The sequence below is a fragment of the Neolamprologus brichardi genome, chromosome 23, assembly GCF_056152115.1.
Source record: "Neolamprologus brichardi isolate AB-2024 chromosome 23, ASM5615211v1, whole genome shotgun sequence".
In the NCBI taxonomy this organism is placed as follows: Eukaryota; Metazoa; Chordata; class Actinopteri; order Cichliformes; family Cichlidae; genus Neolamprologus; species Neolamprologus brichardi.
The window spans coordinates 7,842,339-7,859,778 of NC_142125.1; the positions used below are offsets into that span (position 1 = coordinate 7,842,339).

The 17,440-nt window shown below is 41.8% G+C and overlaps 2 protein-coding genes across 3 annotated transcripts; both read right to left on the minus strand.

Annotated features, from left to right (window-relative positions):
- Positions 1-614: 614 nt before the first annotated feature.
- On the minus strand, positions 615-9,823 carry pcsk9 (proprotein convertase subtilisin/kexin type 9). The gene is made up of 12 exons (XM_087836669.1): positions 9,528-9,823; positions 8,901-9,092; positions 7,848-7,980; positions 6,641-6,774; positions 6,400-6,541; positions 5,445-5,641; positions 5,167-5,350; positions 4,443-4,619; positions 4,210-4,358; positions 3,953-4,118; positions 1,821-1,987; positions 615-1,739 (listed from the first exon to the last, which is right to left on the minus strand). The coding sequence occupies exons 1-12, from the start codon at positions 9,699-9,701 to the stop codon at positions 1,545-1,547; spliced, it is 2,010 nt and encodes a 669-aa protein (XP_087692795.1). The 5' UTR covers positions 9,702-9,823; the 3' UTR covers positions 615-1,544.
- A 1,561-nt stretch (positions 9,824-11,384) lies between these two features.
- LOC118454122 (uncharacterized) lies at positions 11,385-15,858 on the minus strand. Of its 2 annotated transcripts, XM_087836133.1 has the most exons (4): positions 15,458-15,858; positions 14,954-15,288; positions 13,428-13,593; positions 11,385-11,460 (listed from the first exon to the last, which is right to left on the minus strand). In XM_087836133.1, the coding sequence occupies exons 2-3, from the start codon at positions 15,214-15,216 to the stop codon at positions 13,434-13,436; spliced, it is 423 nt and encodes a 140-aa protein (XP_087692259.1). In that variant the 5' UTR covers positions 15,217-15,288; positions 15,458-15,858; the 3' UTR covers positions 11,385-11,460; positions 13,428-13,433. The 2 variants fall into 2 exon arrangements, with proteins under 2 accessions (XP_087692259.1, XP_035763449.1); XM_035907556.2 differs by lacking the exon at positions 11,385-11,460 and having other exon boundaries at positions 12,418-13,593.
- Positions 15,859-17,440: the final 1,582 nt, after the last annotated feature.

The following is a 17,440-nucleotide window of genomic DNA, read 5'->3' on the forward strand; positions in this document are numbered from 1 at the left end:
CACCAAATGAACACCAGCTGGTCTTCAGCAAGGCTTGAATCTACACGCTAAGGTCTTAAACTCATCAGGAAAGCTTTTGCTAGGCAAACAAGCTAAGGACCACTTTCTCATTCTATTAAACTGGACTTCTCTTTGCAACTAGATAAGTAGCTCCTGGTGGTCATTAGAAACAATGCACACAAATCCACACATACTTTTTTTTTAGTCCTGGAACCTACATCCATCTTTTATATACAGTCTACAGCACCTTAAAAACATTACCTGTGGCCCCAATGTCGATACTGATATCAATTTATGCAGCAGAGACGGTGCACAACAGATAATTTAATTTGTTTACAGCACGGGTTTTGAAACTTTTGGTGCCCATTTGTGTAAATTGCAATAAACAGCTCATTTTTTAGCAGGCCTGAACTTGCCTTGAGGCACACCATTTGGGAACCATTTACAGGTTACAGCAGACCAAATAATACAAAACAAGAGCAGTTTCTTTTATGTTTTAGAAGTCATAGAAGGCTCAGGCTTCTAAGTTTGACCATTACAACTGATGGATCAGGTCACTAGTTAAATGGTTACAAAAAATGACATAAGAAACAAACACCAACTGAATCTTTGAGAATGCTGATTCTCAATCAGAATAGCTTAAATCTTTAATTTGTACCTACTCTGCATCCTGCAAACAGAATTACACACATGAATTCAGCACTAGCTTCATTTACTGTATTCTGGGTAAACTTTGTTTTTATTTTTTATCAGTCTTTGGTCATATAGGTTCAGTCGGATAGAAGCTAGCTGACAGTGGTTTATATGCTTCCTTTTGCTCTTGTTCACACTGAAGTCCCCCACCTCTGTATCAGAACTAAGTCTCTAACTGTGGAGCCATAAAAGCCACTGTCACAATAACACTCTGGGCAGACATGAATTTGTTTTAACTGGTGTCCCTACTGTTAGCCATTTACCTCATTTTGTTTCCACCTACTGTTTCACAAAATGAGCAAAAGGTACTTGACTTGTTAATCAAGCTGCCGAGCAGGCTGATTACCTGCAGCTGTGCTGCACAAGACTGAGGAATGTCAGGAAATCAGTGCATACATAACACATGCTAACTGTGACAACCTGTGGTGCACATTGTCATGTTTTTCCACTCTAAAACACACATGGCTGACACCAGAGCTTAACATTTTGATTTCATTTGTTCAGTTTATTAACTTGTAAATAGCATGCGGATAGTATACCCGGTAAATACTACACTATTATCCAAACCGTATGTTTGTGAAAGCTCTTTTTATTATAACTGTTTTGTAAAAAGATACAAAAATAGCTTACAGGTTGTCAAGTCACATATAATATGTGCACTGGAGCATAATTTGGCGTAATCCTAAAACTAAAACACACACAAACAGCTTTACAGAAGTGCTTTAAGTGAATATTAAGGATGTTGAGGTTTCTCAGAAAAGTGAAAGGGGGTTTAAAACTGACCAAAGACAAAAATGGCAACGTCAAAGCTGTTTCAACGATGTTAGAAACCAAAGTGAGGTGAAACCGGATCAGTGAGGTGTTGCAGCTTGCTGCTCTAGTGGTGCGACACGACAGCAGACGGCAGCACCCGCTGCTCCATCCACTCCCGTGACACCATAGACATGGCAACTGTTTCCCTTGGCAACTGGCCCCAAGATAGCAGAGCCCCGAGAGACGGCACTGCAGTCTGTCAGAGTCCAGCCGGAAGGACAGGAAACCTCAACCTGAAGGAAAACGATAACTTCTGAGGTAACTTCCAGTAGCTGATTCTCAAAGTTTTTACTGTGATTTTTATTTTATTTCACCTGATCTTTGTCAGCTGATATGTTTTCCAACAGGTTGCACTCGAGAGATGGAGCGTGGCAGCATATCGCATGTGATGTGACCCCCTCTTTCACCGTGCAGCGCTTCCCCTGGCTGTGACGTGGATGCGAATCAGATGAGATCTCAGCTGTGGACATCGATGTACACCCTAGAGAAGAATCAGCTGAATCTTTAAACACAACGAAGGAGCAAAGAACTTTAGAGGCGCTGTTGCCAAGCATTAACTGATCCTCCTCACAGAGACCACTATGGAGGCAACCAATGAGAAATGTAATGTAAAGTCATTTAAGTGCTCTAATGACATTTGAAAAGCTGCTTTTTCTATCACACACTTGTGGAGTAGCTGGCAATTGTGCTGGCTAGGGTTACATTTTCCTTTCAGGGTGATTACCATGGGAACAAGCATACCTGGCTAAGATATTCTAAATGCAGCAGCCTGACTTTGACTAAAAAATACAGATTATATACCTGAGGTGCATCGCTTCAGTACATCGACAGCAACTAAATTTAAATTAATAGACTTTGTTTTTGTTTTTAAAGGCGGCTGACATTTCACCCCACTTCCTATATCTCTTAGTGTGAAGCTGGAGGGAGGGGTCTCTTGGCTAAACTTATCATAAGCAATATCAACAGTGTTCAAAGAGCTGTATTCATTCTGCCAGCTATTAAACCATGATCTCTGATTACTAATTTAAAACAAAAAGATATTAAATAAATAATTTTTTCCTCCACATTTTCCCAGATGCTTTCTGGAACATCGTTTCCTTGATCTAACAGTATTAGATTTGTATTAGTATTTATTTTATAATTTTTTTTATTGTTGGTATGGATAAAATAAAATCTATCTGAAGAGCCCTATTCACTGTCTGTCCACTATATTAGATACAAATGGTCATGATCATATCACTAATCACATCATAGTCGAGACAACCTGCTTAACTTCAAACTAAGACTCCTAACACACTGAAAACTAGCTGAAATTAAATTAATACAAATATTCAAAATAAAATAAAATTTAAAAAAAAAACAACAGCTCTGCACCAGCTATATTTTTATGTAATCTGTACATATGTTCATGAAAAATAGAGAGGACTTGTTAAATGGAAGATTAAGTCCAAATTAATAGTCTTTAACTACACCTCATCAACTGCTAATTAATGCAAACCAGCTAATCACATGAACCCAGAATAGAATGTTAATTTTATTGTCTTTCTGATGTTGGTGTTCTTTATTGTTACTGTCATTTCATTTGTTTTTTGTTTTTTTGTTTTTTTAGTATTTATATTTTTATTCTTTTTAGTTTATGTTCAGCACTTGGTCAGTGCTCACTGTTTTTAAAGTGCCCTATAAATAAAGTTAGCTTTGACTGGCAAATGACTCAAACTGAGCATCAGGGCATCCGAATAGGGAAGGAAGGTGATTTAAGGGATTTTGAATGCCGTTTGTGCTAGAGTGGCTGGTCTGAGTACTTGACAAACTGCTGAAATACACACAACAATCTCTTGGATATATGCAGAGTGGTCAGAAAAAGCCTACCTTAGCACTATTGCTGATCAAGTCTATCCCTTTATGGATAACGCACCATGTCACAAAGCTCACATCATCTCAGAATGGTTTCTTAGACAATGACTTCAATGTACTCAAATGACCATCCAGCACATGTGGGATATGGTGGATCAGGAGATCTGCATCATACATGTGCAGCCGACAAACCTGCAGCAACAGTGCGATGCTATCATGTTAATATGGTCCAAAATCTCTGAGGAGTGTTTCCAGCACCTTGTTGAATCTATGTCTATGCCATAAAGAACTAAAGCAAGGTTAAAAAAAAAAAAAAAAAAAAAAAAAAAAAAAAAGAGAGATCAACCCAGTACTAGCAAGGTGTACCTAATAAAGTGTCCTATGAGTGTAAATATTTAATATATTACCCGTTTGATTTTTTTACGGTAATATTTTTGCAAAATTATGAGCTGATAGTTAAACTTCTGATTTATAGACACACATGATGGTGTCATTTATTTTCTCTTCTAACTCTCAGCAAGAAAACAAGTAAGAGTTTCTCCTAAAACTGACTGCCTCATTCAAACTCCTGCAGATTGTACACGTGACTCACCGGTCAGGTGGTGCTGGGGGCCGACGCACTGAGCAGCTTGTCCTTGCTCAGGACTAGCATGGACCTGGCACCGCAGACCGCTTATCACACAACAGCGGGCCACAGCATACACACCTTTACCTGCTGGACCATTATGGGCAATACACTCCATGTGTCCGCCGTTCATCTGTAAACACAGAGGTGCGGGTTTGCCCGTAGACTTATAGACTTTAGAGTGAAGTTATTGTTGATATTATGGCTGATGTAACTGAACTAACAGTGATGGTTTCCCCCACACGGACGCCTTCAGGAGCATAACTGCTGCAGCCCATCATTTCCTCCCCTTGACGACAGCGGCTGATGACCCTGTCGGTGCTCACGACTCCTGACCTCTCTGACCACACTGACCGACACAGTAGCTCCCCATCTGCATGTAGAAATAGGAACACATATGTGAACCACATATAGATACTATAAGTCTGTGTGTGATAAAGGCACGTGAGTCACTAACTTGGTGACGTTTTGATAGCCGGAGGCATGGCTGCTACCAGGTTTGGCGTAGTGAGCCGATGGCTTTCGGACAGAGATAGGAAGTCGATAGTGTTGCTGATGGAGTAATGCAGCATCATATGGAGGACGTGCACTGGTGATGCAATCTGACTGGACGACAGGATCACTGCTACGACACCTACACAGATAAAAACAAATTATGAAGCAATTATGCTGTGACAAATGGTAACGATACTGATGTGCAAAAATGATTTATGCACAACCTTTCTTATGCAACTTTAGTGAAAATATCTCTATTTAAAGCACGCCGTACACATCTGTACACTGCATACTTGTATGCTAACTAGTGAAAGTCTTCTGAGTGATCATTAGAGAGAAAACCTTGATTTGTCAGCGCAAGTGAAAAATTTGTGGATGCACAAGTCAGTACTTTTAAAGTTGTTTTCAGAAATCTCATGTATAAATTTATCTGCAGGCTTAATGCCTCTGAAAATCATTGCGGGATTATCAAATATAAGATGTATTACAACATGCCACCAATCCCAGGTGTGGAGACACTGCTACAGCTGCTTTCCCTGCAATGATCTATAATATGCAATTATATTTTTTCTAGTGTTTATGTGATTTTTTTTTGTAAGGATCATTGAGTCCGTAATAAAAGAATGATTGATATACCAACAGCATACACAGATTGCTTTTGCGTGCGCGCGTGTGTGTTTGCGTACCTGCAGTGTGTGCAGCAGCCTGTGAGGTTCCACTGCGGGAGGTGAAGCAGGTGCTGCAGTCACTACTGGCACTAACGATGTCGTCGCCGGGTGCAAACAAATCAACGCAGCGGCCGAAGTTGGTGCCACCTGCTCCCTGTGACATGAGCTGGTCCATTGAGTTAACTGCCCCCACTGTGATGACCTATACACACACACACACACACACGAAAAGAGGTAAAGGTAAGGGTCGCATGTAGGTGGGCCAGAATGTGATTGCATTTTCAGTGTTAAATTACCTCAGGCTCTGAAGCAGGTGAGTAGAGACACGCATCATCTCTGTAGTTCCCTGCTGCGGCGATGACCACAGCACTGTTAGCCACCATGTCTCGACAGGCTGTATTTAATGAACGGCTGAGGCCACCAGCAAAAGGAAGCAACACGACTACTGCATCCACTGGGCGGGCCAGTAAAGTGGCTCGGATGTATTCCATTCCTGACAGAAAGGGGAAAGGGACAATCTAAAACCTCATACACTCAAGAAAAATTGGAAGTTTTACACTGGAGAAGTGGCCATCTTCCTTTTCTCTTTCAATACAGTTAATGAAATGAAAGTGTGTTCTAAACATCTTTAAAACCAGACTAAGAGTTTATAGCTGCATGGTTAGAGATCATTGGTCTCCTAGGGATTCATACTACCCATAATTATTTATATTTTAACACAAGCAATCTGACCTGAACTTCTCAGGTTTTAGAAGAAGAAGAGAAAAGTCTGGTTCTTCTGTCTGGTGAACAGAGACTGAAGAACTGCTGCAGTTGGGGTCTTTTTTATTTAATTTTTTTCTACAAATATAGGTGTGTTTTTTTTCTACTTGCAGCTTTAAATCAAAGTTGCTGTAAGAGTGAAACATGGCGCTCATAATGTAGATTAGAATTCTGGTGATGGTGATGGTGATGGTTGCACTACCTGTACCCACAAACATATGACCCACTCATGTTCTTGCAATAACTCAGTTATGACACTCCCCATGTATATCTAGAGGGAAAGGGCCAGAGTCATAGTCAGAAGATGACCTCTGGAAAACAATGTTTCGATAAAACTGAAATATTTGTCATGCCATCCATGAGCTCGTGCTACTAAAAATGTGTGACTGGAAATGTGTCACCATGACCCAAGAAAAAGAAACTTTAAGAGTTTTTGCTTGGCTCTGGTCATCTTTAGTACAAAGTACAGTTCAACAGTTTCTGTCTTACCTGCCAGAGCTCCTGAGACGGTCCCTTTACCCTGACAGTTGAGCACACGCACTAGGTTAACAGCAGCCCCTCGAGCAACACCTGAATCTGATCCACTCACAATACCTGCCACGTGTGTACCATGACTGTCACACTGACTGGCCTGCAGTGGAACGAGAACGAGAATGTTATTGAGCTGCAATTGCAAATACATAAGTGCTGTAGAATTGAAATGTTTCATTTGTGCGTGCATGTGTTTAACCTGTCTGTGAACTCTGACTCCATCCTCTTCAGGGGCGTTATTGAAGTCTGTGATGAGTACCCGTCCTTCAACCTCTCTGTGAGAACTCTGCACACTGCCATCCATCAGATACACCTGCGTCCTCCCTCCATCATCTGCAGAGGACAGATGGTGAATTTGACATGTAATTAGAAAATGCAATTTCTGAGGGAAGAAATCTCGGTGTGGTTGCTGTTGGAAAGCTGCACTGCTTGATGGATATCTGACAGCTAAACTGCACAAACGGCTCAGATGTCATTTAAATGGAAAAAAGATCATTTTTAAAGCCCCATAAGCATTTAGTTCCAGTGACAAATGTTTGGGAAGATGAGAAAGAAAGACCTGGTTCTTTGAGCCCCTGTCCACCACAGTCTAAAGGCTAGTAAATTTATACAAATTAATGTTTCTTGCATTGGCATTGGGACTTCTAGTAGATAGTTACCAAATACAAGTTCAACACCCTGGTTCAACCACAGATATTATATACTACTTCATGTGAAATACCAAGGAACAGGCCTCACCTGGCCATGAAACTGTCAGTTCATTTTCCAATTATTACTGAGCCTCTGAAAATGTATCTGTATATAAAAAATGGATTTACTTCCCTAACAGATAATGCTAATTTGAATGCTAGTCCACTGTGGCGGTGCAGAAAGGCAAAACTACAAAAATTGTGTCTTGGCCCAGCAAGTTATGGACCTAACTGTAATTAAGCTTAGCTTGAATTGAACTAACACAACACAGATATTAGCATGTAATTAGTTCTTCTGAAGCGGCTGCAATTAAAGGTTGCCATGGTGATGGTGACCGTCGGGTGACTTCATAGAAATTAAACTGAGAGGCACCTTTCAATATCTGGCTTATTACACAAAGACAGGAATTCCTTGTTGTTTACAGCTTGATATAATAACAGAGATGAGACTGCTGAATATGCCGCTGTAGAATAAATGTTCCTGTTATCATAAATGTGGAAAATGAAATAAGAAAAGTCGTGTTTTCTGCTGTTCTTGAGCTGTTTACAATAGAAACATTGGGGTAGTTGTATATTACTCCGACCGCCCCAATGACTCCGGAAACTCTTAATGCAAAATGTTTTGTTTGCCTCGGTAGTTACATTGCTTAAGAGCGCACTTGGTTCCCTAGATTTCGACGAAAAATACAGATAAGTCATGGACAGAGACAAACTCACTTGGAGGTCTGTATGTTCCATTTTCAGAGAAACCACCGTAAGGGTGCAGTAACCTCTGCAAGTTCCAGGGGGCGCTCTGAGCAAAGATGGACGAGTCCTCCTCTATGTAGTGCACGTGAGGGAGCTTCGCCACCTGACAGGAACACAAACAAACTTAACTGTGGGTGGTAAGGAAAGATTAACTGGAAGTTGATTGTTAAATCAAGTGGGGGTAAAGCTGACCATCCTTCTTTGAAGTCTGTTTCACTGTTTCACGTTTTATTTGTGTATTTTTATTTTTTGACATAATTCAAGAATGCGCAGATACCAAAGGTGGGTCTACAACCTCTCAACTGTCAAGAAACTCTATCTAAAATTACCACCAGCACTCATACTATACAGAGTTCAACTAATTCATGTTTTCTGTGTGTTGTTCAGCAAAGTGATTATTTTTGTTCAACTCCTACAGCTTAATGATTTCAAATGCTCCACAAAACCTCTTTGTTAACATCTGACGTTTGATTTGAAATGCGGGTCTAAAGGCGGGTGAGGAGTTCTTTTGTTTTAAATCTATACTTACTTATAATTTTACAGATTTTAAAATAAAAAACACACATAAATACACACCTCTCATCATTCTCGGTCCATCTTATGCGACTCGAAATAATCCTGAAAACGCCGCCAATATTTAACCGAAAGTAGTACACTTTGTCTATCATTCATTCCAGACTCCCGTATTCTCACTTTATTTTGGTCAAGTAGGTCAAATATACACAGATTGCACAGACTTCTGCAAAATGCTGCAGTCAGAAAATCCATATTACTCCAATCTTTGCTGCCATTAACTCGTCTTGTGCCAGTATACAATGATACAATATTACAGTGTTATTCAAGACTATAGCTGCTTTCTTAGATCTGCCTTCCACCTATAAGCTCTTAGGATGTCCCGTTCGGAATGTCTTAACCTTTAGAAAATGGATCTGCTATGACATCTATTTCCCTGCATTCCCCTTTTTGCCTTAAAGGTTTAAATCACACTTTTTCCGAACACATCCAGTGAAGTGACGCAATTACCAGGTGAAGGACGTCACTACTCATTTTGACCAGAAAGCCACGCAGTGCTCCTGAGTAGGTCTGCAGGATCTCCACCAGGTACCCTCTCCTGGCTGCTTTACTTCGCAGCCTCCTGATGGTCCTCTGGAGTTGAGACTCGTGCGTCCCCTGACGCAATACAACTATGTACTGTCCGGGAATGCGCCAGGCTACCTGCACAGTAAAAATAATGCACCGCACATGTGATCTTCATGTCCAAGTGCACAGGAGAAATGTAGCATGCGTGCAATAAGTTGGATTTATATATATATATATATATATATATATATATATATATATATATATATATATATATATATATATATATATATATATATATATATATATATATATATATATATATACATATATATATATAGTGTGTATTGCGCTGTTTTCACAATAATACATGAATAAGTATTATCTCCCAGCATGTGAGCGCACATTTTAATGAATCTGTATCTCACACTGGCAGCTTGTCAGGTACATCAGCAAAGATTGTTTGTTAAAATATTTGACCAAATATTTTACCCGTTTTTGGAATAATGACAGGTGCTGATGACTGAAGATGCGCATTAAATGCCTTTGACACAATCACTATGCCATTACCTTGTTGCACCTGATGAACTCAGCTGCCGGGTCGGTTCCAGTTTCAGGATCAGTCCTGTCCTCGCCGACCAGGTCCAGGATCATCTCGTCGTCCTCGGTGTAGTCCTGTGCGCGCACGGCCAGAGATGCGCACAAACATAAAGCCCAGCCAATCCAGGCTGAGGTGCAACGCATTCTTCACACCTCTTGAACTGTTCCCAGTAAAATGATAAAGAGAGCTATTAAATTACACCACTGATGTTTTTATGTTTTATTTCAGTCTGACTTATCCTGATGATAAGTCTCCAACAGCCGCGTGCCCTCTGTGTCTGGCAGTTAAGATAACGCCTCCAACAATCTATTCTGATTTTTTTTTTTTTTTTTTTTTTTGGGGGGGGGGGGGGGGGGGGGAATCCAACAATTGATTCTTATAACTTAAGGCGGGGACTGGTGACGTTTCCATGGCTCACGCCACCTCTTTTGTATCGAATGATTGTCCTCCGTTTAAAACACCTCTTACTGTGGAGGAGTCATGTTTCATGCCCCCCCAAACCACCCTGTAATTATTGCGTGTCAATCTGAGAGAACACTTCCTCTCAGTTCAAGTTGATTTGTTGATGTCGTTTTAGCACGCGCACTTAATGTGAAGAGTATGAGCTGTGATTGAAAGTCTAAGTACGCGTAAACTCATTCTCTGTGATTGCGCACTCACAGGGAGGCTACGTTTATTTTTCATAGGTTATCTATGTTGTTTTATTATCTTTACTGTTTGTTTGTTTTTTATTTAATATGTGCGCAGGACTGCAGAATGCGACGCAAAACGCGTGCGTCTCTATTTTACTCTGACATTGTATCTACTGTACGCGTTTTTAACTTTAAGCACTCAAAACTGTTAGCAGTTTCATACACTTCCATTTGAAAAGAATAAGAAAAGTAATAATTATTACAATGAGTTATATGTTTTTTAAAAAACATTTTTTTTCAAAGCATGATCCCTTTACTTTTTGAACTCAGGAAACTGTTACATAATACCCTCTGGGGCTCTGGAGGAGCCCAAATCCGACAAAGCTACCCGCTTGATTGTGTCACTGAGTTTGGTTTGGACTGAGCCCGAGGAATTTCACGCCAGAAACACCAAAGTAGAATGATGAAATGTACATTTTGATTTTACAGCAACAGAGAAGCTACAAAAATATCTAACCTCTCAGCTATACATCATAAATTCTGGCATTGTGGAATTATTCTGTTATTACTGGTAATAGACTGGTAATAACGCCCGTTTAGCTATGCAAACAGCGTATCCACAAAGAGAGACATGCAGAACTCTACAAATTCCTGCTGCCAGTTTCACTTTGTTCTTCAACAGTTGGTGGCAGTAATGTCTCAACAGCCAGTGTAGATAAGCGTTTTGAAAAGAAACACGTGGAGATTTGTCACATCACGCAGGCTTATAGCTTATCCAGCTATAAGAGAGCACAAGTTCACTGAGGGGCCAAAATGTCATAATTGAATTATTGTACACTGTATAAATGCAGTGCTGCACTCTGTCTAACAGACACACAGACATACTTTCATACAGTAAACAGTGCCATCTTCTGGAAATACTATATAACACTTAATTAGCTTTATTAAGCGTTTCACAATGACAAGTGGTGCAAAACCGTTGATACATGGTCAGTTGCTTCCATTAGATGTAAAAAGAAACAAAAGAAAGGCACATTCAAACAGCAAGATGTGTGAGCGATGCAGAAAGGAAATATAAAAATTCATCGAGGGGACTCCTCACTATCCTGAGAGCAGTGTGGTACCCTGGAGGAGTCCTCTGGTAGTGTCGTCCCTCCCTCAGACCAGATGCAGAGTGGGACAGCTATGACACTGACTCTTCAGGGTCTCTGGGAGAAGTGTGACGCTGCTCAGCTTTCGGCCACAGAAACCTGGCAGAACTTCAGTGTGTCTAAAATTAAATCAGAAGGGGTGGGGGTTGGGTGGGTGGGGGTACAGAAATAGAAGTCTGGTTCCAGTATTTTGTCCTCATTTTCTTACTTTTTTTGGTGCATCAGAGACAGGGTTTCGCTGAGCATGCATGTCTCTATCTGGCTGCAGAACTCTCTTGTAATTGCAAACACTCATGCAGGAGTTGCACAGTACAACCTCTTTTTTTGACTGCAGCTGGAATAAATGAGGCTCAAGGATTTTCATCTGCATTAATGGTTTTCTGCCCTCTAGTTTCCAACTAATCTGCCCCTTTCAGTCCCAACCTTTTGTCTAGTGGCTCTTCCTTTCCCTCTGTTCCACTTTTCCTAACCTCTCTCCATTAAGCAAACAGGACAATAATAAAATGAATATCTACAGTGATTTAGTGCAGACCCACAGCACCGGCCTGCCCACACACACCGCTGCTGTCGCCATGTTCACCCACTACTCGATGGGCACTTAGCATTCTGAGCTACTCTGACAGACCAAAGGGAATCATTAAGGCCTCAGTCAACACCCACTTGTCTGTGGCCCATTAGGATACAAAGTGAGCGTGTGTGTATGTGTGTGTTTTAGGGAGCGTACCTTTCATCTTCAGCCACAGGACCCATGATATTTTCTAGGCTTTTTTCCTGAATTTCATGAGCCACAATGACCTAATAAACACACAATTTCCATTACCAAATCTATTTCTTCTTGGCAACAATCACATATTTCCTGTCTCTCTATCCACTAAACACACACACACACATAGCATATACCTTAGGATAGCACTGGCAGAGGCTCCACACAGTCCCAGCGCACACCATAGTGACACCCAGAACGCACAAAGTAGCAAAAACATGTGGCCGCTCCTGCATCATGATGAAGAGGCCAACTGCCAAGACACACAGGCCGGCCACTATCAGTCCATAACGATATGGTTTCCCCTCTACCATCGCACTGCTGCCTCGTCTCAAAGCGAGGCACCTGTCACGCAGAAAGGAAAAATTCTGTCTGGTACAGTTTCAGGGCTTGAAGGTGAGGGTGGAGGAAACTCAGTTAGAGTTCCACTCTGCTGCTTATTACAGCCTGCAGACAGCCTGCCCAGGTCAGGTATACAATTGCAGGTGTGTACTTGTACCTGGTAAGTCACCTTGCCTCAAGCTGCTGGCAAAATGAGTCTCACAGCTCTGCTTGGGAACAGAGTTGAGTCTACATTTATGTTTGCTTGGATTAGAAATGATTTTAAATATGTAGACATTTACATTCTTTGCCTTTCTGGCATTAATTTCTTTTTTTAAATAAACAATCTCTCATTTATAAGTGCAACACCACTCGCAGGGAGCCTCGTGGCTAATAATTCACTCGCATTTATAGTGAAATCACAACAGTATAAACAAAGCTGAGTGATGAACAACACTTCCCTGTTAAGGTTCTGCTGATGTTTGGTAAGGCACTTTTGCTTTGGAATAATCTACAGATACAAAGAGGAGCTGTGCAGCCGTGAGAAGGGGGGAAAAAAGAAAGTTATTACGTGTGGAGAAGCGTGCCATGCAGCCACAGTAGTAGGTCACATAAATTCATGGAGGCCAATAAAATCCATCCATGAACTTGGTTGTAAAAGTTGAGCCTACAACATGTTGGTCTCAAGAAAGCCCCCCCCCCCTTAGTACAAAGAGTAAAAGCAGTTGTAGTAATCATTTCGATTTCTTTCACAATCAGTCAGAACACACATATTTATTAGACATAAAGGCCAAACTGGGGCCCAGTCTGTAAAAATATTAAGTTGTTAACCAGCTGCAGTCTGTCGCTGTTTTTTGTCTTATGTTTGGGATCAGCGTGTCTGTGCTAAGGCACCTAAACGTCCCGCTGCAACGAGTTCACTGATAGCACCGGCTGTTCTTTCAAAGTCCTTGTGGAGAACCGCGGACACAAAAGGCACTGACATGAATTGAGCATGTCCACCTGAGCTTAAAGCTGTTCATTGCGCTCCTGGCTTTTCATCACTGCGTCGTAGGATGGAGGCGGCTCCATGGTCCACGGCGGAGGGGTGGACGGCATGGTGGGTTCAGGCTCTGGTGACCTGTCTACAGTGTCCGCCGACATCTCGCGACGTATTCTGTCCAATCTCCTAATTACGTGGAGAAAGAGAGCCAATGAGAAGTTATCAAAAATAAATAAATTGAAAGCTCTGTGGTCGAGTCTTACTTCACTTTTCACTTCAAATGCTTTTAGTGGTTTACATTTGATCTCCTTTCACACTTTCACACGCCACAGCTGCTTCTTATCTCACTGCTTTTCCAGCAATGTGTTTCAACTACAGGCGTTCGCTTCCTTTTGGGAAACACATTATGTAGATAACGTTACTGCAGGTAGAACCCCGAATTCTTTAATCCCTCAGACAGTACGCTGTCACAATGAAGCGTTACTTTGCGTTTAGAAATACTTATCAGTCTGAGTTTTGTCAGTGTCTGCGGGGGAGAAAAGGCCCTGATGATGAAAACTCTGCTCTTGCCATCTCTCTTCCACAGACAAAGACCAGACTGTACCTTGTTTAAATTTGCAAGCCATCATAGATTACTACAGACAGTGCCAAGGGGAGTCATTTCTCCACATTTACATGTTTGCTGTTTTCTCCATGACCTACTTCTACAATCAGCACATAATCAGAGAATCTGTTGCTTTCCGGTTCTTGGCATGTCAGACTGTACACTAAAACTAACACAAAGAGATCTGTTCAACAAAAAGACACTTGGATGGTGTGTTTGTGTATTTTCTGGAAGTGTGCTCATTTGTCACCAGCAACAGAGAAAGGGAAGTCTGAATAGCAACAGGATTACAGAAAAAGAGAGTTTTTCTCTTTCCTGAGATAATGTTGCTCCCTTTTAGCAAAGTTTTTACAATCCACCGAATCCCCTTTAGTGCCATCATTAGGCCCATTTGTGGTTCTGAGATAAAAATCTCGACAAAGACTGGACAGATTAGCACATAAATTGATACACACACGCTTCTCGTTATCATCAGAGCTGAATCATTTGCCCAACTCTGGCTTATCAAGTTCCTGCAAAAACTAATGACAGCACTGTTATTTAAGATGGTCAACATGTTACACATACCTGCTGACTAAAAGCATGATAAGCATGTTTGCATGCTGACGTTGACAATCAGCAGAGCCTTACTGAGCTGCTACAACTGTAGATTTCTAGTATTGTTGACTTATGATGCTGTCACAAGTTGCCGTGTTTTTTAATCTTCGTCAGAGGCCCAAAACGTTGTGAAATTATCAAATATTTTACACACGACAAACAAAAGCATGTCTTGTCTTCTTTGCTGTCCTTATTCCTAATTTATCATCACAAATGGAACTTGTATTGAAAACCACCGCTCCAGGATATCCCTCAGACTTAAAAATAAAAAATATTACAACACCACAAAAGAACATCTGTGTCCAAACGACTGTGAGCTTCTGTCTCTTTCAGCTCTGTAGGTACCTTTGTATTGCCAGAGCCTGCTGTGGGCTGAAGCGTGTGCCTGTCCGTGGGTGCAGCAGAAAGTGTCCAGGCACCGCAATCTGAAGATTCTTCATGGCCATGCAGAGTCCACTGACCAGCAGACCTATGCCCCCCAATCCCAGGAGCAGCCCAAGTCCAAAGAGCAGGCCTGGCGGCTGGACCCATCCACCAAGGGCCATGACCGCCCCAGCAGTCATCATCAGCACGCCCAGACAAAGCAGCGTGCCATGGTGGACCGACATCTCCAGAGCTTCTGCGTTAAGGTGTTTACTTCTTCCAGCTACAGCTGTACCTTCACCTCAACCACAACCTGTCTGAGGGGAGAGAAACAAAAAGGCTAAGATGCAAGACTACAAAAGAGAAACTACACAGATGCAACATTACAAAATGAAAGCGACTTGAAGAGGAAAAACCGGATTGCGTGCAACATGTAAATGATCTCTCGTGCGTTCTCGTTGTGATAAACATCAATCCCCTCTCTACCTGATAGGAAGTCGCGGTGAGAAGATGTTCAGCTAATGCGTGGACTGAAAGTGTGACCATCACTCTTCTCCTTGCCATCAACTTTAACACGTGTGCCTGTTTCCCGATCTGTGAATAAAATGTGGGGAAAGCAGTCCATCCGGTTCAGTCCGTATATCCTGAGAATCCGCGGCGCCTCTCTCATGATGTGCTCCTCTGCGTCTCTGCTTTATTCCCTCCCGGAAGAAGCATATCCGTTTTTGTTTTTTGGAGGGGAACGATTACGATACCAAAAATCTGTTGGATAGCAGCTGATGTCGCATGCTTGAAGAATACTGTGTGGCTTTCATCTGGCCCCAGCAACAGCAACAGCAGCAGCAGCAGGGACGTGCGCTGTGAGGAAGTGTGTTTTTTCCCTCCTCACTAGGAAGGGTTTCGGTGACGAGGAATGGAGGGCAGGGCGTCCACTGGGTTTGAACATTGTCACTTAGCCTATGTTTGGTAAAGCTGTTTGCACAGAGAGAGACAGTTATAGCCCTCTCTTATACATGGGGCGATAAACTCTGCGTAAAGCAAGATATATAGGGTAGGCTATTAAGCCGAGCTGAAGAAGCGCCTGGTGGGGAGCGGGATGATCACAGCCTACAAATGAAATACAGGCTGATAGTGGAGGAAACGACTGGCTTATTATTAATGATTGATTCCGAAGAAACTGAAAATGCGGCTCCGTGACGCACGACTGCGTTAGTAATCGCTCCATTACTGATCATTATCTGTGATCTAACTTGTTGCCTAAAGCACAAGTCTTAAACAAGGGTGTCAAACATGCAGTCCAGGGGCCAGAAACTATCCGCCCAAGTAGACCAATTTAGCCTACTTGATACCTGGAAACAGGGGCTTTAATTATATGGGGGGAAAGTAGGTAGGTCAGACTACCCAGGATGATGGCAAGAGGGGCCCCTGCAAGCCTGTAATAAAAGTTTGTTTTTATTTTCTTTCTTTTTATTTTTTTGTATTATTATTTATAAATGATTAGGGTCATAATTAAATTCCCTGAATAAATCAGTTGAGTGACTGAACTTTGACTCCAAACTGATTAAATGGAAGTCTCAGTGCGACAGAAGCGGTGAGAGCCAAATGATGCAGCACTGGGCGATCGTGGCTCAAGAGTTGGGAGTTCGCCTTGTAATCGGAAGGTTGCCGGTTCGAGCCCCGGCTTGGACAGTCTCGGTCGTTGTGTCCTTGGGCAAGACACTTCACCTGCCGCCTGCTGGTGTTGGCCAGAAGGGCCGATGGCGCGATGACTGACAGAAGCCTCGCTGTCAGTCTGCCCCAGGGTAGCTGTGGCTACAACTGTAGCTTGCCTCCACCAATGGGTGGATGACTGGGTGTGTAAAGCGCTTTGGGGTCCCTAGGGGGGACTAGTAAAAGCGCTATACAAATACAGGCCATTTACCACTGTGTCAATAAAAGTTGCTCTAAGCAATCACTGGTATTGATAGTGGTCTCAGCTGAAAGCTCAGCAACATCAAGCTGCATTAAGATTTATTGAAAGCTGGACCAGTGGCTCTCAGTCAGTATGCTGTGATGTAAACTGGGCATTTTGGGGAAGCCAGTGTGTTTCAGGCTGATAACACTGTTTCCTGATTAAAAGATTAAAAACATTCATTATGATCAACATACATTTATATGCTCGTAAGCATTTTCATTATTATTAAATCATCCATCAGGCTACATCCACCATGTTCTCAACAGTCTGCTGCTACTTTTTCTGATTTGTTCTCTGTCAAATGTATCAATCACACAAAAAAAGTCTGCAAAGTGCATTTATAAATGCAGTATTTTGGAAACACGCCACTTTATGCTTGTACTTGCCAAAAAATGCTAAATGATTTATTTTCAGTTATTACACGGCAGTGTGGCAGTACAGCCTTAAATCCTGTCAACTTTCCTGGTTAATGAGACAATCAAACATCTGAGACTGTCAGCTTTTTTGTTTTTATT

Bases quoted from the DNA above. Each gene is read 5' to 3' on its own strand.
- LOC118454122 (XM_087836133.1), bottom strand. From the start codon at position 15,216: ATGTCGGTCCACCATGGCACGCTGCTTTGTCTGGGCGTGCTGATGATG. The intron at 13,594-14,953 runs GTACCTACAGAG...CCACGTAATTAG, and splicing joins CAGGCTCTGGCAATACAAAG to GAGATTGGACAGAATACGTC.
- pcsk9 (XM_087836669.1), bottom strand. From the start codon at position 9,701: ATGCGTTGCACCTCAGCCTGGATTGGCTGGGCTTTATGTTTGTGCGCA. The intron at 5,642-6,399 runs GTAAGACAGAAA...CCTTTCTGTCAG, and splicing joins CGTCTCAGGAGCTCTGGCAG to GAATGGAATACATCCGAGCC. The intron at 4,359-4,442 runs GTTAGTGACTCA...TTCTACATGCAG, and splicing joins GGCTATCAAAACGTCACCAA to ATGGGGAGCTACTGTGTCGG.